This window comes from Hylobates moloch, unplaced genomic scaffold (genome assembly GCF_009828535.3).
Source record: "Hylobates moloch isolate HMO894 unplaced genomic scaffold, HMol_V3 SCAFFOLD_1, whole genome shotgun sequence".
Taxonomy (NCBI): Eukaryota; Metazoa; Chordata; class Mammalia; order Primates; family Hylobatidae; genus Hylobates; species Hylobates moloch.
This window is the reverse complement of record NW_026652276.1, coordinates 145,915,868-145,941,521: the sequence shown is the minus strand read 5'-3', so window position 1 is coordinate 145,941,521 and position 25,654 is coordinate 145,915,868. Positions and strand designations below refer to the sequence as shown.

The following is a 25,654-nucleotide window of genomic DNA, read 5'->3' as shown; positions in this document are numbered from 1 at the left end:
GTATAATGGACAATAAAATGAACTGCTTGGAATTCTGTCAAGTCAGAACACTTTCCTTCATATTATCCTTCAAAACAATCCCTGAGGGGGGACTACAATGCTTTTGCAGCTCATTATTGGCTATTACTATCAAAAGTGAACCAAGCCCAGGCCTCTCAAATCTGTTAGCTGATATATTAGCGACACCCCTCCGTGAAGGCATAGTCCTGGGTGAGGGAGAAAGATAGTGAATTAAGTGAAGGGCTACTGGATAAGGACTGTCATTAGCCTATCTGGGTATTTTGTGCCTTTGGAACCTCCGTAAGCCCAGTCTTGCATTTACATGCTACATTATTGGTTGAAGGCATGCTGTATTTGTGGCTGGGAAGGTCAGGTAAAATTGTTCAAGATGGGTTAATGACATGGTCACCTGGTTTCCCTTGGTGTCAGACATTTGCCATCTGTCAGAACCTCATAGCCAGCTGGGAATTGTCTACTGAAAGAATGATACCTGCATAAAGGAGGCTGGCCTTGCTCCAGAATTTGGGGCATGCTCTGATTGTATAGAGACATGCCTCAAGCTATATGCAGCATCCTAATGCCCCAGGATCACAGGCAGTTGAGCCATACTACTGTAGCCTGTCCCACTTAGAGAGATTTCTCCTACTCTAGATTTTACTTGTAACTGATAGCTTTGCAGTTTACCCAGAAGTGTAATAACCATATGCCATCTCTAATATGTAGGAGGTGCTAGGGGTCAGCAAGCTGCCCTTCATTTTCAAGGGGTTCTTCCAACATGATGTAGATCAGGGCTTCACAGGCTTTTCTATAAAGGGCCAGAGTAAGTGTTTTCAGCTTTGCATGCCATCTATTCTCTGACCCAGTAGCAGGAAAACAGCCATAAACAATACATAAGCAAATGGTCATGGCTGTGTTCCAATAAGACTTTATTTACAGGCCAGGTGCAGTGGCTCATGCCTGTAATCCCTGCACTTTGGGAGTCCAAGGTGGGTGGATCACCTGAGGTCAGGAGTTCGAGACCAGCCTGGCCAACATGGTGAAACTCCGTCTCTACTAAAAATACAAAAAATTAGCTGGGCGTGGCAGTGCATGTCTGAAATCTCGGCTACTCGAGAGGCTGAGGCAGGAGAATCACTTGAACCCAGGAGGTGAAGGTTGCAGTGACCTGAGATCATGCCACGGCACTCCAGCCTGGGCAACAGAGTGAGACTGTGTCTCAAAACAAACAAACAAACAAACAAAAAAAGACTATTTACAAAACCAGCTAAGGGGGTGGATTTGGCCTTCAGGCCATAGTTTGCCAACCTCTGCTCTAGACCTAAGAACATCTAGGGACTCTGAAGCAATCAGCACTGTATTCTAGGCTAACTTATCTTCTGTCCTGTCAAGCAACATTTCTTACCAAGACATATAGGATCCTTTCCATTTTCTGGTCTCCAGAAATGGTTAGCATTATGCGCATCAACACAGGAGACCAGTATGTGACCTTGGGAAGGTGAGATGGTCCAGGATGCCTGCAGCTTAGATTATGGCATAGAGCTAAAGAGTCAAAGGATCCTTGAAGTCAGACCATGACATTTAAAAATTTTCCCTGCCAGCTGAAAAGGAATTCAATCTAATGATCTGGGTAGATAGAAACAGAAATATGCATTAGCCAAAGTGTTAGCTATATGGCAAGTTTTCCTGGTTATATTAATCTGATCCAGTAAGAAGACCACATCTGGCCCTCTTGTAACAAAGTTACCAGTCTCAGCAGTTCCTCCAAGGCAAGCAGTTCCTCTTATATTTTGGTAGAGAAAGAAACTTCCATCAGCTTCTGTTTCTTACCATAACACTTAACACCGTAACCCATAGAGCAAATATGCCACCAGATAGCAAAAACACCTCCCCAAGGAGGGAAGGATCAGGTTAGATTTGGTAATCACCATCATATTTGGACTGTCCCTATTGGCCCGCTCTTGGCTTAGACATCAATTTCTGTTCTATTCCTTAATCTCCAGAATATAGGCTGATTTTTTACCTACAGAAATCTGGCTTTCTCAATAGAAGACTGAGTGAGTAGCAGGTGCCGTGAGAATTCATGGCCTGTGTACTATCCAGTAAGCACAGTGTCCTCACTGTGAGGACACTGGCAATGGCTATTTGTGTTTTTTAATTTTTCAGGATCCTTTTGAGTGAAGAACAGGAAAATTATAAACTTTTTTTTCCCCAAACAAAAACTGAAATGATAGTTTAAATTGTAATTCTAGGCCAGGCATGGTGGCTCACACCTGTAATCCCAGTACCTTGGGAGCCCAAGGTGGGTGGATCACCTGAGGTCAGGAGTTTGAGACCAGCCTGGGCAACATGGTGAAACCCCATCTCTACTAAAACTACAAAAAATTAGCCAGGCGTCATGGCAGGTGCCTGTAATCCCAGCTACTGGGTGGAGCTTGCAGTGAGCTGAGATCACGCCACTGCACTCCGGCCTGGGCAACAAGAGAACAGCAACCAAAAAAAAAAAAAAAAAAAAAAAAAATTGTAATTCTAAAAACCATAGATTAATAATAATTACACCCAATTTGTTTCCCAAACCATAACTATGGTGTTCATTTTGGCAGTTAAAAAGGAATTAAGCCAAGTGTTGGTGGAAAATATTTTATTTTAAAATAAAGTAGATGGCTATTTTGGTGTACAGATGGGCAAGAAGAATTCTGAGTTCATTTAGGAGGCAGGGAGCACTGTTCCTAGAATAAGGCAAATGTGGGATGACTCTTAGCACTTTATTTTTAGTCTGTAGTTCTAATTCTTTCCTTGATTTTTTTTTTTATTGGACAGTTGAAAAGAGATGCATATTCTTCTACACAAGCCTGGAAGTGAGACTGTAACTTCAGAATTCTCATTTGTTGTCTTGCCTTGCTCTTATAAATGACTCATTCCTAATTGCACTCTGAAAATTTATGGGAAAATTCAAATAATTGAGGAATGAACTACCAATAAAAACATTTTCATTCCATCAATTATAGTTCTTGTATTTCATTGATGACAGGAGGCAAATATTTGTATTTATTGATGACTAAAAAGTTATAGCAAAGAAAAATCTTTTTTCTGAATATTGACAGAAAAAGAAGTCTTGGGTTGCTATATTGAATTGAAATGATATTTTTCTTGTTATCATGCTTTTATAAAGCCTGTTGAGCTGCCTCTTCCCATCCTGTATCTGTTTTTAAATCATCAAGTGCTTAGTGATTTCTAAAAGAGTTATGTATTCAGTGTTCTATTTATCCTAGTATTGGTGTTCTCAATCTGTAACATGGTAATGTCTTACGATATTGATACCTAAATAAAAGTTGACTTAACTGATCAGTTTTTATTTGGATTCCTCCTCCCAGTGAAATGATGAGCTGGGGCTTTGTAAGGATCTTGGCTTCATACGGTGGAGAAACGGGAGACTATGCCCTGGAGAAAAGGGGACTCTGCATATTCCCTACCAACAATAAACTAGTAGTAAGACTAGCAGGGCAAGGGCCAGAGCCTGTAAATTACTAAGGCAGAAAACCATGTGGCACCCTATTCATGGAACCACCAGGTTCAGAAGGTTTACCCTGGGTGCATTTTCATATTCAAAACTCTAAGGTAGACTCATTACTGAGCTTAGTGTCTGGCACAGGGTGAGTACTCAAGTTTATAAGGATGAATGAACCAATATAACTTTACATAATTTTCTCAGTTGGTTTTATAAGACTGGATCTAAATATAGAAGGCTCTAAATAAGAGAAAAAGAAGTTATCTGTAATTTGGGACACATTTTCCTGTCAGAAATATTTTATATTAAAGATACTGCAGTGCCTGTGTCATAGCCACCTTCCCTCTTTTATTAATTTTTTTTATTTTATTTTTTTTTTGAGATGGAGTCTCACTCTGTCACCCAGGCTGGAGTGCAGTGGCCCGACCTTGGCTCACTGCAAGCTCTGCCTCCCGGGTTCACGCCATTCTCCTGCCTCAGCCTCCCAAGTAGCTGGGACTACAGGTGCCCGCCACCGCGCCCGGCTAATTTTTTGTGTTTTTAGTAGAGACGAGGTTTCACCGTGTTAGCCAGGATGGTCTCGATCTCCTGACCTTGTGATCTGCCCGTCTCGGCCTCCCAAAGTGCTGGGATTACAGGCGTGAGCCACTGCGCCCGGCCAGCCACCTTCCCTCTTAAACAGGCCCTCCCTAAGGAGGAAACAGTCCCACCCTGTGATCATGGTGGAAATCAGCAGTTATAAATTGTGTATGATTTTAAAACATCATGTGCATAAACGAAGTATAAACCTTAAAGGAAAATAGTGTTACATCAAAAAAATTGAGAGTTTTATAACAGTATATCAGTAGCGTTTGTCACCAGCAAAGAGCTCTAGAAGTACTACACATAAGTAAAAATGTGAACACTGCTACAATGATCAGAAGCACCTACAGCAACAAAATATCTAAAATAGGCAACAATCATCCCAGATGAGGTGGACCTCTAGCTGCAAGCCCCAGCAACTGACGTTGCTGAGATGCAAGTTTGGGTCATCATGAGTATCCCTTAAGCTTCCTTAGTTGTCAGCATCATGGGCAGCCAGGGGTAAACAGTGTTCTCTGCAGTTTGTGCATGAAAGGTATTCTCCCTGATTCTTTGAAGGCAGTTTGTTAGACAGGTGGTCTTCATGTTCATGTAAAGAAGAGATTAGATCACATCCTGAGGTAAGTTCTCAGTTATATGCTCTGGTTTCCTAGAACGTCTTCCAAAATAGAAATATTGGGAGTCTCAATTTCTTTTCAAGTACCTCCATAATACACTGGTTGGTAGTTTTGTTCTAAAATCAACTTCACAGCCCCTTCCACCCCACCTTGGTATAGTGCCTGAAGTTCCCACCTTCAAAGATTTGTTTCTCTTTGTGTTATGTCACTGCATCTCCAAGAAACCCCCAGTGAAAATATGACTGGTGCTGGAAGTCATGACATCAAACTCATTCTCCATAGCCACAGCTGGCCTTAATTATCATAAATTAACAGATCACTCTAAAAAGGGTCAGGGAGAGTGGAAACAGCTGCACATATTCGATTGAAGGCTGTAAATGGGAAGAAATGAGGAAAATGGGAATGTTATCTCCGTGAAGTTGTGTTGTGTTGTGTTTTTGAGACAGGGTCTTGCTGTGTCACCCAGGCTGGAGTGCAGTGGCGTGGCCGTGACTCACTGCAGCCTTGACCTCCCAGGCTCAAGTGATCCCCCACCTCAGCCTCTCCAGTAGTTGGGACTTTGGGCACTTGCCACCACACCCCACTAATTTTTTTCATTTTTTGTAGCAACAGTGGTCTCTCTATGTTGCCAGGGCTGGTCTTGAACTTCTGGACTCAAGCAGTCCTCCTGCCTCAGCCTCCCAAACTTCTGGGATTATAGGTGTGAGCCACCACAGCCGGCCTGGGGTGGAGTTTTAAGGGACTCTAGCCTTTGGGAGGTAGCTAGAGAGCAGTGGGTCCATGAGCACAGGGCTAAAGGGATAAGTCAAGCTGAGGTTAACTAACGGAATTCACACTCTTTACTAGACCATGTCACCAATAATTAATATTGGTTACCTTTGGTAATTGTTCATATTTTGATCCAGAGCTGCATTAAGAGCCGTCATCTCAAAAGTATTAAATCATATTCGGTTAGATTTGGTATGGATTATTTTCTTTGAAAATTTGGTGATCCAGGTATAAAAGATAATTATCCTTTCCTGTTACTAACAACAGAGTGTGTTGTATGGCTAGCTGGTTGTAAAAGTATGTTTAAATAAGTAATATTTTAACATATATTCATGGTTCATATAGGATTTTAAATTCGTGGGTTGGACACCAGCCGGGGATATGAAAGACACATACAACAGGACCCTGTCCTCACAGAGTGCATGAGGTGTACACATAAGCACACAGCAGTTAGCACAGAGGTGGCTGTCAACACCTCAGCTGAACTTAACAGTTAATTGTCCTGATGTGTGATAGACAATGACTGTGTTGGTGGCATGGAAAGAAGAGAGCTCCCTGGGTTGGATTTGTCAACCAGGAAGCCTCTGTGAAACCTTCATGGAAGTTTTCTTGAGGGAGACTTACTCGTAGGGTTTGGGTAGGAAGAAAGAGAAAAGACTTAAAAGTATATTGAATCCTGGATATGAATGCATCTTGACTTGGTAAGTATGATTATTAAAATTTTTCATAAAAGCCCCCAAAAGTATTGTATAACTGAATGGAATCTAACTGGACTGCACTTTAAAATAAAAAGAAATTAGACATAGGTGGAAGAGCTGAAGGACTAGGTCATTGGTCTTTTGTCTTTTGTGAGATCTTTTTGTTGTTTTTTTAAAACAGAGTCTTCTTCTGTCACATAGGGTGGAGTATAATGGTGATCACTGCAGCCTCGACCTCCTGGGCTCGAGTGATTCTCCCACCTCAGCCTCCCAAGTAGCAGAGACTACAGGCGTGCATCACCTGCATGGCCATTTAAAAAAATTTTTTTGTGTGTGGAGACAAGGGTCTCACTATGTTGCCCAGGCTGGTCTTGAACTCCCAGCCTAAAGCCATCCTCCTGCCTTGGCCTCCCAAAGCACTGGGATAAAAGTACATGAACCACCAAGCCTAGCTGAGATCTTTTTTTCCTTTTTCCTTTTTTCTTTTTTCTAGATATGACCTTAGGCAAGTCAATTAGGATTTTCTTCTTCTTCTTTGAAAGAAGGTCTCACTCTGTTGCCCAGGCTGGAGTACAGTGGCATGATCTCGGTTCACTGCAGTCTCAACCTCCCAGGCTCAAGCAGTCCTCTCACCTCAGCCTCCTGAGTAGTTGGAACTACAGGCACATGCCACTACACCTGCTAATTTTTAGATTTTTTGTAGAGACAGGGTTTTACCATGTTGCCCAGTCTGGTCTCAACTACTGAGCTCAAGCAATCTGCCTCCCTCAACCTCCCAAAGTGCTAGGATTACAGCCTTGCACCACCATACTCCACCATCAGTTAGCCTTTCTAAACCAGTTTTCTGGTCTAAAGCCAAAAAGTTTAAATCTTCGCAGGATTTGTGTGAGTGTCAATTATGTTCATCTGGCTCTTTTTTTGTTTCTTTGCTCTCCTTCACTCCTCTGTCAGATTCTCCCTGTCACCCTTGGGTTTTCTAATCTTCCCATATTTAAATATAAAAATGCTTACCATCTTCCCCACTTTGTTTTTCCCTTCATCTTCTGAACTCTTCCAGACACCTGGGACATCTCCTGTACTCTGTACAAAGAGTAGATGTTTGTTTCATTGGTGAGAACGTTTTTATAAATGAGTATATGATTGCTTTGTGGGATTTGAGATAATTTAAAGTGTAGTATACCTTGCTGTGCCAAGATTAAAAATTGCATGGCAGAGTTCACTTAAAGGCAATCTTCTGTTTAGATAACTGGCAAGGTGCTAGCACAGGGATACTATATACTTCTCTTAATATGTTATTTCTACTTAAAGGAAAGTACTGTTATCAAGCATAATATCCATGTCATGCTTCATTCACCTTCAGACTGAGTTTTATTTAATGATTGACTTTCTGAGTAGCTTAGGTTTGATTTTGTTTTTTGGTGGTGTGGTTTTAATTTGAGAGTGGAGACGGGAAGGACATTTTGTGACTTTATAAAGCAGCAGTGATTCTCAATAATTCCCTTTCAGCTTGCCACTGGCCTCACTTTGGACTCTTTGCTAATTTTAGCTAATCATTAACAGCTAAGAAATGCCCATTTGTATATTGTTTGTTGCTAATTAAGCCTGATTTTATCTAGCAGCCTGCAATAGCACAATCTCCCTCCTCCTCCCCAACTGTGGAAGCTATTGAGCTACAATGTTACTGTTGTTGAAGAATTTGAGTTACAAGAGTATTTTTCATAATGGCTAATTACTAAATTTCTTTCTGGACTTAAGGAGGTTAATATGTTTCCAGTAATATTTGTGTGACTCTACTGAAAATGAGCGTATTTCAAAATATGGATACATCCTGTGAAATTACTTGACATAATCAAGTGTTTGCTTCTGGAAAACCAGAGTGCCCTTAAGAACGTGCTATTTGGAAGGAAAGCAAAGACTGCCTCTAATCTGTCCTATAGTTGAAATTTAGTCTCATAATATAATAGCTATTTGTGTTTCTCAATTCTTAAAGCCTTTAAATTAGTTTGAATTAAATTCCTGTTAAAACATTTAGCACTAATATAGGCTTCTGCTGAGAAAAGTAGTTGTTTTCTTGGTACCATATTTTTGGTACCATTCATTGTATTTTTGTTATTTTTTTAAAAAAATACATATTCTTTGTAGAAAATTCAAATATAGCAAGATATAAAGGAGAAAGCCAAAGCGCCCCCAACGTCCAAAGACAGTTCTCAGTAGTTAGTGAACATCATTTCAGTCTGTACATTTTACAAATATGGGATCATGCCTACGTGCTATTTCACAAAATGTATTTTACTCTCACCATTTTATTATGGAGATACTTTCACATCAGTGAGACTATCACCCTTTTGAAGGGCTGTAGAATATTCCATCACAAGGATACACCATAATTTAATACCTGTCTTCATCAAACAAATTTGGTCGATTTACAGTTTTTTCCTGTTAAAATACTCCTGCAGTGAATCACCTTTATATCTGCCAGCTTTGTACACTGTCCAGTTTTTTCTTTAGGATAAATTCCTAGGAGAAAAATTGCTGTAGCAAAGGATGAAAGTGGAAACTATTTGGATATACAAAAACAGGAGATGAAAGCCTGGCCCTCAACCCCAGGAACTGCCGGTTGGTTGGTTGGTTACAGGTCCCTCTGGTTTTCAGTGGTGTAGCCACCACAGAACCAGGAGCCATAGTGATAAGATGCCAGCTGGTGCCAGTGTAACATAAACATAGTGCTGCAATGAAGAACTGGTACAAACCAGGAGCAGAGTACAGCATCTACAGTCTCTGACATTTGCAAAGTCAAAAATGATGGTGGCCCAACTGGATGATATATACTTTTCTACAAATGTGAACTATCACTCAATGAAAACATTCCCTCAGTATGCTGAGCCCTGGGCCAAATACTATACAAACACATGGAGAAAAACTATTTTCACAGCAGCTGTGCTTTTGGTGGTTGAGCATTGTGCTTATAAGTGAAAAGATATGGAGATTGTGCAGGACCTCAGCAGCCATCCTGCTAACCTCCTGATTTTATAGATGAGGCTGTTGAGATCCAACAATGACAATTCAAGTGCGCAGAATCATTTTGCTAGAAACACAGCAGTGACAAGAGGAACCCAGATCACTCTACTCCCAGTCCTTTGTTCTTTCTAGTAGGCCATGAAAGACTTTTAGAGAAGCAGCGCAGGGGCTGAAGACATAGCTTTGGAGTCAGATGGATTTAGATTAAGATCTTGGGTTCACCATTTTCTATGTGACCTTTGATAAGTTACTTAATATCTCTTAGTTTTCTTATCTGTAAATGAGTATATTACCTTATAGAGTTATTAAGGAAATTAAATAAGATGATGTTTTAAAATATTTCAGCATAGTTCCTGGAAAGGTAAGTACTTAATAACTAATAAATTAATAGTAGCTATTTGGTTAGGGATACATCCTAAATCATTTGGATTCTAAGATCATTGGATGTTAGGACTGAAAGGGAAGAGACCTTTGGTCATCTAGTTCAGTCATTTTGTTGTACAGATAAAGTCCCTTAGAAGTTAAGTGACCCTAATTGAGATCCATAGCTCCTCCATACAGAGCCTGGCTTCATACCCAAGTTTCCCAGTTCCTTTGAACTACATTCTTTGTGTCCTCCTAAGATGAATGAAGCCAGAACTGTTTCTATGCGTTTCTCATGAAATTACTTCTAGGAATGTTCTGGCATCTGGCATAAACCTGCTTTTCATGTAGATTGTCACCATAGGTGTATGACCTTTTTTAAAGCCCTTAGAAACTAAGATATATCAAATAATGGCTTAAGAGAAAGTACTTGTAATTTAGTCATCTTAAACTCAAGTTGGGTTGATTCCCTGTGGTTTTTCTAAGAAATCTTAAAGTTTTGGTAATTTTGCTCCTTTTTTCCCTAAGACCCTGCCTTCCCTAAAATCGAGAAAATCCCTCGATTTTCTCTCAAAATGATCCAGAATAACTTTCTCAGGTATTAAAAATGAAAAGTATTTCATTTTGGATTGTGGTTGCCTTTTTACTACAGCATTTCTATTATTTGAGGATCTGTGTGTTTTCAGAATACATTATATAAAATCAGTCCTTACTTTGAAGGAAAACATCACACTGATCTTTTGCCTTGAGGCATTTAGAGAAAATATTTACAACTTATCACCCCCAAGAAGCTTTTACTCTTTTTGTTTGTTTGTTTGTTTGTTTGGAGACGGAGTTTCGCTCTTGTTGCTCAGGCTGGAGTGTGATGGCATGATCTCGGCTCACTGCAACTTCTGCTTTCCAGGTTCAAGCAACTCTCCTGCCTCAGCCTCCCGAGTAGCAGGGATTACAGGTGCCTGCCACCATGCCTGGCTAATTTTTTGTATTTTTAGTAGAGATAGGGTTTCACCATGTTGGCCAGGCTGGTCTTGAACACCTGACCTCAGGTGATCTGCCCACCTCTCCCTTCCCAAATGCTGGGATTACAGCCATGAGCCACCCCATCCAGCCCAAAGCTTTTACTTTTGTAGGAGCAATGAGAACTATTGTATTACAGCTAGAAAATCACACAGGGCAAGATACAATGGAGTGCTCAGTCATCAAGCCTGGACTTCAAATGGTAAGGATTCAGAAGAAAGAAATCAGGAAAACCTATAAAAAGGAAAGCAGTCCTGATCTTAGAAAAAAGTATAGCATGGCATATCACAGCAGAGGCAAGAAAGGCTGACTAGGACCAAGGAAGACAGGACTTTATACATGGATGTGTCTACATGTGTACATGTGTATAATGAGAGATATATCAAAATTTAAGAAATCTTTCTACCCATATCTTTTCCAGGCTTTCCAACTTTCCGAATTTCACATCTCAGCACCTAAGAACTTGCATGGAATAGATACTCAGTAAAACTTAACTGAATTAAATCATATTTTTAGGGTAACAGCTCCCTGACCCTGCCCACACACATACACCTTCCCATCTGTGACTCTAATGTTATTTGTCCATCTTCTTGCTAACATGGGAACTGCATATTCCTCTAGATTTCCCTATTGCAGGGAGCAAGAAATAGCACTGCCTTCAGCTGCAAGCCCAGGTTGGAACTAGTTTCATCACTAGGGTAATGCCCAACAGTCATACCCACTGAGCTGACAAGACTGACTTCCCTTCTATTCTTCCCGCACCACCCCCCCAACTACATACAGTATCTAGGTACTATAATCGGCAAAAAAAAAAAAAAAGTTTCCCATATAGCTCTCAAGTAATAAATGTCAAATAAATTAGGGGTAAGAGTGACAAGATTTGAGATTCACTGAGTTAATGCAGTTCATGAAATTGTATTTCTCTGCTACATAAACCTGATTAGATAGGAATTATGAATAGATATGAAGAACATTTAAGAGAATGATTTAGTTTATCTTTGAGGGATTGTTACCTGTACAATATGATCATTATTTTATCTCTTTATTTCATTCTGTGGTATACAGTTTCTGTAAGAGAACAAGTGAAAATATTTTCCCCCAGTTTTTCAAGTGTTTATTGAATGGAATTGAAGTTTCACCAACATGTTATGTTTATCACATTGTTTTGTGTGCCCACCACTGAGTAACCTAGGGGGATATTGATCCTAATTTGAGAATAAAATCCTAAGCTATTAAGGCTCTATTTTCCTGGTCACCTAAAAAGCAGAATGTTCATCTTTGTCAGGAGTCAAAGTGTTCTACATTAGGGGCTCTTGCTTTCCTAAGAGACCATTTCTGATGTTCTGTGATACTTTAATGAATGCCTGAAACACTGGATACGATCATAGGTTGTCAGTCATATTTTCTCAAAGGAAACTCAATAATCACACATACTGCTTTCCTTGGTGATATTGGGAATGGTATGAATTTCATCTGACTCTGATTATTTTCAGAAAATAGGAACGCTGTAGCTTCCTATCTCAAAAAAGGGGAGGGTCCGAGATACTGTAACTTTAGGGGCATCCCCCCCTGCACATACATGGAAGGGCAGCACAAGCATTCTTTGATGCTATCAAACATAGTGAAGAAACAGATGCTGTGAACAGCCCTTACTGTCAAGTACTGATAGGTGTATATTTCTAATTATTGGGGTGAAAAGTGAGTATCCAGAGTACTCAAAAGAGATTACTCAAGTATTTCCTTATAAACATCAACAGTTTTAAAGTCCAGCTGACTACACTGGCTCAACTCAATATAGAAAATTAATAAGTCCACAAAATACCTTCTGGCTTTAGATTATCAGTAGGATAATGGCAATTTGAGCTTTATATTATCCATTGATTACTTATATCACACTATATATCTGGCAGGGAAGGGATGGAGACCTTTACATTTGAAAAGAAGCTTTTTAAAAATAGTAAAACAACTTATTTTAGAATCTTCTTGTATTATCTTCAATAACAGAAGGAATGGAAGACAGGGTGGTGATGGTATATCCAAATATATTTAAGTTTATGTTAGAGCCAGAAAGGACCCAAAGCAGTCACGTGCCTGCCTTCTGCCCTCTGCCCCATCTAATCAACATTCTGCAGAAACCACACAAGATTAAACTGGTAATAGTCTCAAGCCAAACATTTGTATGTGTAGTCTAATAAATTAACATATTCTTATATTTTTTTGACTATGTCTTTGCATTGTCCTTTTCAGTTATGTTTTTTTTCCTTACTGAAAGCTTCCTGTCCTTTTCTGCTACAGGATTATAGCTGGACAGACATCCGCTGCCCCTTTGAAAAACGAAGAGATGCAGCATGCGTGTTTTGGGACAATGTAGTATACATTTTGGGAGGCTCTCAGCTTTTCCCAATAAAGCGAATGGACTGCTATAATGTAGTGAAGGATAGCTGGTATTCGAAACTGGGTCCTCCGACGCCTCGAGACAGCCTCGCTGCATGTGCTGCAGAAGGCAAAATTTATACATCTGGAGGTTCAGAAGTAGGTAAGGACTTCTTAAGTATTTTGGTTTGGGGCAAATGCTTTAAAGCCAAGTATCTTGGCTTTCATATTTAAATAAACAGGTGGTATTACTTGTCCAGATACTTTCTTGGTAATTTAAATATGTGTTTGTCACATTTTAGAGCTCATCTCCCTGAAGGTTTATGTCATTGCTTTACAAACCATTAAATTACAGAACTTTAGCTTCCTAGATTAATGGCCCATTTTTTATCATAATGGAGCATTAATTGACATTATCTGAATTATAGTTCTAAATTATTTGGGCTACATAATATTATTTGTCTTAAAGATTTCAGAGTTCAACTTATAGACTCTTTAAGAACTCATTACTATATTCAGGCTTTTAAAATTTGTATTATTTTTGCTTTTTATTAGAAAAAAGAATGCTCTTTTTCATTGTTTTATTCTTTAAGTTTTTAATGACTGTAGTGGTATTTATGCTTATTGAGCAGAATGGGATGTGGGTGTGGATATAAAAACCTTTCTTATTGGATAGTGTGTTAGTGTCCAGTAGTGCTCTTTTTCTAAATGAATAATTTTTCTAAATGAATATTCTAGGTGCAGACTAGACACATAATAGCTTTTGTATGCTTTCATTTTCAAGTAATTTCTTTAGCTTAAATAATGGGCTAATAAAGAAAACTAGGAAGACCAAGTAAACGGTTATACTTTTGGTGTGCATACTTATGTTTTTACCCCCAACTATATGTCAAATGAAAACAAGAAAAATCATTATTTCCTAAATGTAACCGTTTCCTCTCTTTAAAAGCATTCTTCACAGACTGTTATAATGTAGAATATTTCAAATACAATAAATCCTAAAGATGATAGAGGGTAACTGTTCTGTGGTACTGCAGAAAACTTCATTTCTTCAGACTTTGCTAAGTGTGTTTTTAGCTTGAATAATAGTTTTTTTTAATCTACTATATACTATATATTTTCCCATAGTGTCCACCCCTGAACCTACCAAATCAGGAATGTTTAAAAAGTTAAAAATAAGTTATTTTTGGTCATGACTATTGCTTCTTCTAGTTGTTATTTTCTGATCTTTACTTTTCACAGACCTTAGTTGCAACGGAGAATTATAAAGGTGTTGTTGTTTTTAAATCATTTGATATTAGCCCAGAATGGTGGGGGATGAGAAATAGTTTGGTAACTTCTAAAATTTTTTGTCCTTGGGAAGGAAAAAAAAGCACTTAATCTTTAATAATATCATTTCTAAAATTTTTTATTGAACTCCTACAGTGTGTAGAAGTTTCAAAACATGATGAATGTATGTTTTGCCTTTAAATTGTGTAATGAAAATACATCAGAAATATACATCAATATTTTGAGAATATACTCAAGCAGGGACCAGTGTGATTTCAGGATATACCACACTAACTGAGAATAGTTAGTAAGTATAGTTTTGTTAATAGTGCTGTAGCTATTCCAGAATATTAAATAAGAATATGATCAGAAAGTAGTTTTCATATTTTAAGGTATGGGTCTACCGTCTGTAAGGAACTATTATGCTTTTCCGCTTTATATAAACATTTGAAGTATGGATAATTCCCGTCATGCGTAATAGGGCTTGAAGACATATATAAGGCTTCTTCTTTAATTTTTCTTTTGAAATCAAATTTCTTTTTCTAAAGTTTAATTACCAATAAATAAGTATTTCCAACAGATCCTTCTAAGGATGTTTTCCAGGGTCTATACAAACAGGATTATTAGCATTTTCTTAAACTATTCCTACACTTCATTGTTGTTGTTGATTGAGTATGAAAATGGCCGTATGACTCTAAATTCTTCCTTCCTTAACTAATAAGATCTACAGTCAGTTCTCTCCAAACCCCTGCACACACTAAAGTTAAGCACGATGGGGCCTTTTTCTTTTACAGGAAACTCAGCTCTGTATTTATTTGAGTGCTATGATACGAGAACTGAAAGCTGGCACACAAAGCCCAGCATGCTGACCCAGCGCTGCAGCCATGGGATGGTGGAAGCCAATGGCCTGATCTATGTTTGTGGTGGAAGTTTAGGAAACAATGTTTCTGGGAGAGTGCTTAATTCCTGTGAAGTTTATGATCCTGCCACAGAAACGTATGTATCTATTTAAAACTTATTTTATAGTTAATTGTATCCTATAAGCTCTGTAGGAGATGTCAAAAGACCAGAGGAATCCAACAGAAGAATTTTGTCCTTGAGGTAAGAGTGTATATAAACTTTTGAGTGTGCTAGGGTCAGTGGCATGTTTATGACCTGGACCTTTCCTTATACCAGAAATGGCTTGAACTTACACCCCATGGGAACCTCTTTCTTTCTGGTTCTGCGTGCAATAAATGCCTATGAATGAGGTACATCTGATTGATTCATCAACTCATAAAATGTTTTTGTTTGAGCGGTCAGGAAATGTAGAGCAGGAGGGGGGAATTTATGATCAGCAATAAATTTTTCCTTAAGTAGAAATATTAGATATTGGCTCATGGCATTAATAAATCATGCCTCCCTAGTTCTTTTTAGGTGTAAACTTCCTAAGTATGTTTAGATTCATGTTTATTAAATAAAATTATTCTTAAATCAACTGCTTTTAAAAAGGCAAAGTGTGTCAAAAAGGTATAATGCTAAAGAAATAACTGGTTAGCCAGTTTTTCTTGTAGTTAATGATGGAACACATTCAGTGTAATTAATGATGGAACACATTCAATGAGGCCAAAGGAAATGTGCTAATCATTGAATAATGGAGAGGGGACGAGGGCATGGGTTGTGAGTAGTGACATTAAAGCTGATGAGGACATAAAACAGATGATACCCTAGTCGTACCTTTTATGGAAACATCCAAAGAGCTTTGATAAGAAAAGTCACTTGATCATATGGCTGGATTGCCCATTGTTCTTCCCTCACTAGAACAAGTTACTGGGTAAATACGTTCACTAAAATGTTATGCCAGAGTTGCATCAAAACTCTCGTGCTTGAAGTTTTATATTTAGGAAATATTGCCAAACTACAAAACATGGAAGTCTTCAACTCCAGCTACTGCTTTTTATAAAATTAAGAAATAAGAGGCCAGGCATGGCGGCTCACGCCTATAATCCCAGCACTTTGGGAGGCTGAGGCAGGCGGATCACTTGAGGTCGGGAGTATGAGATCAGCCTGGCCAACATGGCAAAACCCCGTCTCTACTAAAAATACAAAAACTAGCTGGGTGTTGTGGCACGTGCCTGTACTCTACTACTGGGGAGGCTGAAGCAGGAAAATTGCTTGAACCCGGGAGGCGGAGGTTGCGGTGAGGCAAGATTGTGCCACAGCACTCCAGCCTGGGTGACAGAGCAAGACTCCATCTCAAAAAAAAAAAAAAAAAAAAAAATTAAGAAATAAGAGCTTAATTATAAAATATGATTAATTATGTGCATTTATCTATGATTCCCACATATTTTAAAAGATTTAAGGAAGCATAATCAATAACTTCTTTCCAATGCAAATAATAGAAAAGCAAGTTGTCTTGAAATTTGTCTTTTGCTAAAGATGTTTACCAACTTTGCTCCCTTTTATGTGAACCTCTACCTTACTTCCCATAAACCCTAGGCTCAAAAAGTGTTACAGCATACTAGTTGGAAAACTGATTCATTCTGCTGTCTAATTATTTTTTATTTCTAAAAAATCTCTTAAAAGAGAAGCCATAACCATAAAAACTCCAGCTTTCTAAATTTTTACATCTTTATTCAGGCACTATCAATGTAAATTAATGTTGATTTTTTACTTACTTTTGTTCAAAGTAAAAATATAAAGGAGTTCTGCAGCTTCTGTATTTTTTAAAACTAGGTGAATATTCAGTTTCAGGAATATTTAAAAACTTACAAGACCTAGCATTTCTTTCATTTTATATATATTGAGCTTAAATTTGAATTCTCTATGTTCCCTTCAATGCCCTTAAATTTTCACAAATGAGAAGCTAGTGTGAATATAATTATCCAACTCTCAAAATAAATGTTATATTATTTCCTTTTAAAAATGTTACCTAGTCCAGGTGTGGTGGTTCACACCTGTAATCCCAGCACTTTGGGAGGCCGAGGCTGGTGGATCATCTGAGGTCAGGAGTTCGAGACCAGCCTGACCAACATGGTGAAACTCCGTCTCGTCTAAAAATACCAAAAAAAATTAGCCGGGAATGGTGGCGCGTGCCTGTAATCCCAGCTATTCAGGAGGCTGAGGCAGGAGAATCGTTTGAACCCGGGAGGTGGAGGTTGTAGTGAGCTGAGATCACGCCATTGCACTGCAGCCAGGGCAACAAGAGCGAAACTCTGTCTCAAAAACAAAAACAAAAACAAAAAGTTATCTAGCCAGCCAAGTTATTTTTTATAAGAATTTCTTCCCAATTTTGACATTTTAAGTGTTTTATAATTAGAATGTGTTTAATTGGAAGCTGAAAAACTAAGCCTTATGGACCATAGAAACACAAATAACACATGTTGTCACTCATGTGGGAGCTAAAAACATTGATCTCATGGAGATAGAGGGTAGAATGATGGTTACCAGAGGTTGGTTAACAAGTACAGAAATACAGTAGATAGGATAAGTTCTAATATTCAGTAGTACAGTAGGGAGACTATAGTTAACAATAATTTATTGTATATTTCAAAATAGCTAGAGAATTGAAATGTTTCCAACACAAAGAAAAGATATTCCTCTGCAGCCACATGGGAGGCCTGGGTTCCCTCCCTAGCCCAGAAAGAAACTAAAGGAAAGCTAAATGTTTCAGGTGCTGGATATCCCAGTTACTCTGACTTGATCAGTACACATTGTATACACGTGTCAAAATATCGCAGGTACCATAAAAATATGTACATGTATTATGTATCACATTTTTAAAATCAATTTTTAAAAAGATGGAGAGGAGCAGAAGCTCATAATAAAGTAACAAACTGAAGAAAGAAAGAAATTATGTCTGTGGAGACAATGTGACACAGTTTGAGCAGTCAGAATTTTAAGAAATGCTTTTTTCTTTTTTTTTTTCTTTTTGAGAGGGAGTCTCGCTCTGTCACCATGCTGGAATGCAGTGTCACAATCTCGGCTCACTGCAACTTCTGCCTCCCAGGTTCAAGCAATTCTCCTGCCTCAGCCTCCTGAGTAGCTGGGATTACAGGCGCATGCCACCACACGGGATAATTTTTGTATTTTTAGTAGAGACGGGGTTTCACCACGTTGGCCAGGATGGTCTCCATCTCTTGACCTCGTGATCTGCCCGCCTCGGCCTCCCAAAGTGCTGGGATTACAGATGAAAAAACGCTTCTAAACATTAAACTTCAGATTGCAGATAGCAGGGACCTAGTATGTACTTTGCATGTGAATTATAGGAGGAAGGGGAATTTGTGAAAATTTTTTTCTAAACCTTCAGGAGATTTAGATATACATAAAGACATGCTCTCGCTGGGCGCGGTGGCTCACGCCTGTAATCCTAGCACTTTGGGAGGCCGAGGCAGGCGGATCATGAGGTCAGGAGATCGAGACCATCCTGGCTAACACGGTGAAACCCCGTCTCTACTAAAAATACAAAAAATTAGCCGGGCGCGGTGGCGGGCGCCTGTAGTCCCAGCTACTCGGGAGGCTGAGGCAGGAGAATGGCGTGAACCCAGGAGGTGGAGCTTGCAGTGAGCCGAGATCGCGCCACTGCACTCTGGCCTGGGAGAAAGAGCAAGACTCCATCTCAAAAAAAAAAAAAAGACATGCCCTCTTTTTATATCATTAACATTATATTTGGAGAAGAAAGTGGTGTGTAAATGGAATTTTTCCAAGTCAAATGCTATGTTTAATGCATGATGATAGCTGAGTCTATGAATCTCACTACGTGCAGGGCAGTGAATAACTAGTTTTTACTGCTCTCCCACTTCCAAGCTGTATGCCGGTCATTTCACCTGGATGAGCGTGTGTGTTTTTCCTAAAAACAGGAGCCATGTGGTCCACCTCACCTTAATAGAGTCCTTTGAAAATGAGAGTGGTGACTGTCAAACCATTTTTAAAACAATACATAAATGTAAGACAAAAGAATTGTTAATATTTCAGAATTAATCATTGTGCCTTAATTATAAAGTTAATTTATAAAGTTAAATTCATCAAATTGTTTTTTGTTTGTTTGTTTTTTGAGACGGAGTCTCGCTCTGTCCCCCAGGCTGCAGTGCAGTGGCGCGATCTCGGCTCACCGTAAGCTCCGCCTCCCGGGTTCACGCCATTCTCCTGCCTCAGCCTCTCCGAGTAGCTGGGACTACAGGCGCCCGCCACCAGGCCTGGCTAATTTTTTGTATTTTTAGTAGAGACGGGGTTTCACCGTGTTAGCCAGGGTGGTCTCGATTGCCTGACCTCATGATCTGCCCGCCTCGGCCTCCCAAAGCGCTGGGATTACAGGCGTGAGCCACCGCGCCCGTCCGGCCATCAGATTGTTTTAAAGAAGAGATATAAACAATAATTATAGAGAGTTACACTTATGCCAAGTTTTCCTTTTGTTGTTGTCCTTACTGTTGTTTGGCGTCTCTTGGTTTAAGTTAGCTGCTAAAAGCACAAGCCTGTGTGCCAGTACCACCTTCACAATCACAAATGTCAGACTTGGGAGTGTATGCAGAAGAAGGTATTAAATCTCAGAAAAAAATAACTAAACTCGATTGTCTGTGTATATATGTATAATGCTGCAACCTGTGAATTAATATCCTTTAACACTTGGGTCCACATTTATATTCTCAGTTTCATTATTTGTATAATAGTGGCTGTGAACAGAGCAACATGAGGTGTTAAACTTGACAGAATGATAGTACTTCTTTGTTACCAGAGCAGCATAAAGTTCTTAGTGTAGGTTTAAAGATGGACATGTGAATAGTAACAGATACTATTAATTTCCTGATTGCCTGAGGCCCATTATAAGTTTGTGTTTTACTTACGCATATATAAATAATAATTAAAGCTATGTGTGATAGAACTAGTTCATATTTCCTGCCAGCAGAGGTGTGAAGAAAGAAAAAAGAATTATTTCTTTATCTTCTAAGTATCTTCCTCTTCTTTTTTGTTCCCATATTACAAGTTTTTACGAACCTTAGGAAATGGATTTCCTCTAAAAACATGTTTTTTAATAGATATCCTCATTTTCTTATATCCTATGAGAATTGAAAGGAATAAAATCCCTGTTTTCCCCATGTATTAATAAATTACCCATAATCATTGTTAAACTTTTGTTTTCTACCCTTCTAGACATTTTGTGTGTGTATGTACACATATGTGAGTAGTAAATGAGCACTTAATTAGAATAATAGACCTTTCTCATTAGTATGAGTTCTTTTACTTCCTGTAAACAAGCACACTAAAAACTTTAATTTTTTCAGATGGACTGAGCTGTGTCCAATGATTGAAGCCAGGAAGAATCATGGGCTGGTATTTGTAAAAGACAAGATATTTGCTGTGGGTGGTCAGAATGGTTTAGGTATGTGATGTTAATTCACTGTTCCACTTTCCTGATGAGTTTGCTGATACTTCCTTAAATTATTGAAGCATTTTTAAAAATCTAGATAGAAGCAGTTACCATGTATATTATTATATCTATTTTTATAGTTTCTGGGAATTAACATACTTGATAAAATATCTCAGGATGTTAAACATTCTTGTTTATGAAATGTCGCAGTGGTCACCAGTCATTGTGACAATTTTAGATGGCTCCTATACATTCCCAGATACCTCCTGGGGAATGATGTCACACCAGCTTAAGAACTATTGAGCAGGCCGGGCGCGGTGGCTCACGCCTGTAATCCCAGCACTTTGGGAGGCCGAGGCGGGCGGATCACGAGGTCAGGAAATCGAGACCATCCTGGCTAACATGGTGAAACCCTGTCTCTACTAAAAATACAGAAAATTAGCCGGGCGAGGTGGCAGGCGCCTGTAGTCCCAGCTTACTCGGGAGGCTGAGGCAGGAGAATGGCGTGAACCCCGGGGGGCGGAGCCTGCAGTGAGCTGAGATCCCACCACTGCACTCCAACCTGGGCGACAGCGAGACTCCGTCTCAAAAAAAAAAAAAAAAAAAAAGAACTATTGAGCAATAGAAATATTTGAACTTTAAAAAACCTTTAAAAACTTTTTAAATACAAGTTTTAAGGCTTGTATCCAGGTCCTAAATGGTAAAGTTTCCTAAATATTGCATGAAAATATTGCATGAAAATATCATTGCATGAAACATTGCATGAAAATATCAATATTGTATTTTTAAATGACTAAATTTGGCATTTTGTTTTCATAAATAATAATGTACTAAAGAATCTCAAATAATTGTCTTAAATGAAAGGGAATCGAAACTGAATCTAGACACAAGCTTCAATTTAGTCAGTACATTTAAGCATCACTTAAGTGTAACAGATAACTTATTTTCCTTCTTCTGTCCCTGTCCATTGCTATTTTCCATAAAGTGCTAAAAGATAGGAGGAAAAAGAAAGACATTTGAATAATTATAATCAAAGTTAATCAGAGGGGAAATCACTGATCGGTTTATTTTGCATTTTTCCAGAATAAATAAAACATGTTTAATTTTGTAGAAAAAAATCAATATTTAAAAAGAAATATTAAATTTCTATTGTGTTAAAATAAGAATTTAGGTGGTGGCTATGTGGACATTCACTGTAAAATTATTACAATTTTTCTGTGTGTTTGAAATTTTTCACAATAAAATATAGGAAAAATACAAAAAGTTATTACTTTAAGAAACCTTAGAATTGTCCATATAGTTTTTCATGTTGTTCATGTTTTATTCTTTTGAAGGTGGTCTGGACAATGTGGAGTATTACGATATTAAGTTGAACGAATGGAAGATGGTCTCACCAATGCCATGGAAGGGTGTAACAGTGAAGTGTGCAGCAGTTGGCTCTATAGTTTATGTCTTGGCTGGTTTTCAGGGTGTTGGTCGATTAGGACACATTCTCGAATATAATACCGAAACAGACAAATGGGTTGCCAACTCCAAAGTTCGTGCTTTTCCAGTCACAAGTTGTTTAATTTGTGTTGTCGATACTTGTGGAGCAAATGAAGAGACCCTTGAAACATGAAAAATAAGTGGACTTCAGACTCATCAGAGACTCTAAAATATAGCCACCAGTGCTTTGTTCCAGGAGTTTGGTGACAAAGTTTTGGTTTGGTGTTTTGGTAAAGAAAGTTTCAAGGGAAATAAGATTCCTATAAAATAGATGTTTCTTTTACATGGATTTCCTTAATTCAAAGATCATATTTTAGCTGGCCACAAGATCAAGAACATATCTAGCAAGAAAACTTGAAAAAGTATAAGCATTTGTTAAAAATATGAATTTCTTGAATGAATTTCACATATGTAACTATGATTTTGGCAGAATGGAAGATTGGCTCATCAGTGAAGCACAGTTATCTTAGCTCTAGATTCTATTTTCATGCATCACAGAAGTGCTATGTGGTTAGGTCAGGTTGTGCTCAGTCAAGAACTAAGAAATAGTATGAATTGTAAGTCAAGATGGGCAACTCAGATGGAGCAGCTTAGTCTCACATAGTTTGCTTGTCTTTATTTATTTTATTTAGTGCCAAATGTATTCCATTTTAAAAGTAAGCCAGAGTGAGTCAAGGCATATACACACTTTCTCACAAAACTTCCTAAACAGATGTGGGGGTTTAATGTGTCCAGCTCCTCATGAAATATATTCAATCCACTTAAATGTATTCCATCTTTTTAACATAAAATGTAAAGCTTAGCACCCATCATTAATTTATGTCTCTGTTTTATCCAGTGGGTAGAAAAGGATTCTGCCTCTTTAGTCCTCACTGTTAAATAAAATCCAATCATAGTAAGTGATTAACTAGCAAAAAGTAAAGCTATTTATAGCAAATTTCTAGGTCATTAGAAAAGCACTGGTAGTTGTACAATATCAGTGTTGACTTTGAACTTCTGTAAAGAGATCATGAATTCTTTTCCCTTAGCCAAAACATGAGATATTTAACCTAGTTGTCTCTAAAAGTTTTGTAATCATGAGTTAAATATATGTCATCTCCTATTCATTGCTTTTATGTGATCAATAAATCTTTTACAAACCCAACTACTCATTTCCTTCCTAGTAATACTTTGCCTTTTTTACTGTGTATGGAATGAACCATGTAAAGCTGTCACCATCACTGTTTTTATCTGATAATATTAAATATTTTTTAACTTAAAATAGGCAACTCAGTTTATTTGTTCTTCAGGTATGTTAGGTAATGGTTGTTTTTAGAATTTGTGAAGCAGTGTCTCTTAATTTTCGGTTTTCTTTATATAGAGGTTATAATAGTCTTAAACCCTAAAAATGTTTAAATCAAAAAGGAATTAGGAAAAACATAATGATAGGTATATTTCTATTTGTGTAGGGTTTTTAAATGTACAGCTTTATTAAGATATAATCTACATACCATACAATTCACCACTTAAAGTATACTATTCAAGCAAGGCACAGTGGCTCAAGCCTGTAATCCTAGCACTTTGGGAGGCCAAGGTGGGTAGATAATTTGAGGTCAGCAGTTCAAGACCACCCTGGCCAACATGATGAGACCCCATCTCTACTAAAAGTACAAAAATTAGCCAGGCCTGGTGGTGTGCATTTGTAATCCCAGCTATTCAGGAGACTGAGGCAGGAGGATTGCTTGCACCTGACAGGCAGAGGTTGCAGTGAGCCGAGATCGAGCCACTGCACCCCAGCCTGGGCGACAGAGCAAGACTAAAAATAAATAAATAAATAAATGTATTATTCAGTGGTTTTTAGTATACCCACAGAGTTATGCAACCATCACCACAATTTTAGAACATTTTCATCACCCCAAAAAGAAATCTTGTACTGATTAGCAATGGTTCCCTATTTCCCCCAACGCCCCTGTATTTCCTAGGGCTACCATAACAAACTACTGCAAACTTGATGGCTTTAAAGAACAGAAATTTATTCTCTCACAATTCAGGAAGCCAGCACTCCTAAATCAAGGTGTCAGCAGGGTTAGTTCCTTCTGGAGGGTCTGCAGCAGAAACCACACGTGCCTCTCCCCTAGCTTCTGGTGGTTGCCAGCAATCCTCAGCATTCTTTGGCTTGTAGCTGCAGCACTTCAATCTCTGTCTCTGTCTTCGCATGGGCTTTTTCCCTGTGTGTCTCTGTATCTTCACATGGTGTTCTTATAAGGACAACATAGGAGCCAGACACAGCGGCTCAGGTCAGTAATTTAAACACTTTGGGAGGTGAAGGCAGTAGGATCACTTGAGGCTAGGAGTTCAAGACCCTGTCTCTACAAAAAAATAAAAAGCAGGTGTGGTATATACCTGCAGTTCTAGCTACTCAGAAGGCTGATGTGGGAGGATCACTTGAGCCCAGGAGTTCAAGGATGTAGTGAGCTATGATTGTGCCACTGCACTCCAGCCTGGGTGACAGACTGAGACCCTGTCTCATTAAAAAAAAAAAAAAAAAAAAAAAAGGCTGGGCACTGTGGCTCACGCCTGTAATCCCAGAACTTTGGGAGGCCGAGGCGGGTGGGTTACCTGAGGTCAGGAGTTTGAGACCAGCCTGGACAACATGCCAAAACCCCGTCTCTACTAAAAATACAAAAATTAGCCAGGTATGGTGGTGTGCACCTGCAGTCCCAGCTACTCAGGAGGCTGAGGCAGGAGAATTGCTTGAACCTGGGAGGCAGAGGTTGCAGTGAACTGAGATTGCGCCACTTCATTCCAGCCTGGGTGACAGAGCGAGACTCCTCAAAAAAAGCAAAATACAAACAAAAAAAGGACAACATAGGGCCCCCAATCCAGTATGACCTTATTTTAATTACACCTATAAAGACCCCATTTCCAAACGAGGTCACATTCTGAGCTTCTGGGTAGACGTGAATTTGGGGAGACGCTGTTCAACACAGGAAACCTCCCAAACACCACAGCCCTAGGCAACCACTAATCTTTCTGTCTCTAGATTTGATTATTCTGAACATTTTTAGGAGGGTTTTCAATTTTGCACTCTATTGGAAAATGTGGCTAGTTTTTTTTGAGAGTGAAATATCCATTTATTATTTTACAATATAGCTCTATAATTTGACAATCTCCTATGTAGAATATACAGTACCTGTTTGAGATATTTTAAGTACACTAGCATTTCCTTTTAGGCTGTGTCAATTGACTAGAACACACTACAGTAAATACATACACAGGTTTGATGTGGATTATAATGAAGTGGTTTTTTTCCTTAGTAATCTGTATCATAATTCCCAATTAGTGTCTTTTTCTGCCTTGGAAATTTCTACAGAATTGTCAATATCAGGATAGTGGGTAAAAGTACACCCACCATACTGACAAGCACATTTTCTATTTTGTTCCCCAAAACTTCCTGTCCTGTAAAGTGCTCTGCTTGCTTTTTAGTAGACATTTGATAATGTTATATCCTTTGCAATGATACTATTTTGATGACAAAGTAATTAAGTTTATGCTTTCAAAAAGCACAATTTGGTCACAAAGGTTTAGCATCTTAAAAAAATTGTTGCTATTTAAAAAAAAAAACAAAAACATATAC

At 38.6% G+C, this 25,654-nt stretch overlaps 1 protein-coding gene across 8 annotated transcripts in view; it reads left to right on the top strand.

Moving 5' to 3' along the window:
* The window catches only part of KLHL7 (kelch like family member 7), a 72,318-nt gene extending 47,746 nt beyond the window's left edge, over positions 1 to 24,572 (top strand). For 7 of the 8 annotated variants that reach the window (XM_058446486.1, XM_032759419.2, XM_058446492.1 and 4 more), the window contains 4 exons: positions 12,864 to 13,104; positions 15,005 to 15,206; positions 20,468 to 20,565; positions 21,888 to 23,299. In XM_058446486.1, coding sequence (XP_058302469.1) covers positions 12,864 to 13,104; positions 15,005 to 15,206; positions 20,468 to 20,565; positions 21,888 to 22,171 — 825 coding nt within the window. In that variant the 3' untranslated portion in view covers positions 22,172 to 23,299. Of the gene's footprint in view, positions 1 to 12,863; positions 13,105 to 15,004; positions 15,207 to 20,467; positions 20,566 to 21,887 lie in introns of all 8 variants that reach the window. The other variant, XM_032759409.2, reaches the window with a different exon arrangement.
* The last annotated feature ends 1,082 nt before the right edge of the window (positions 24,573 to 25,654 follow it).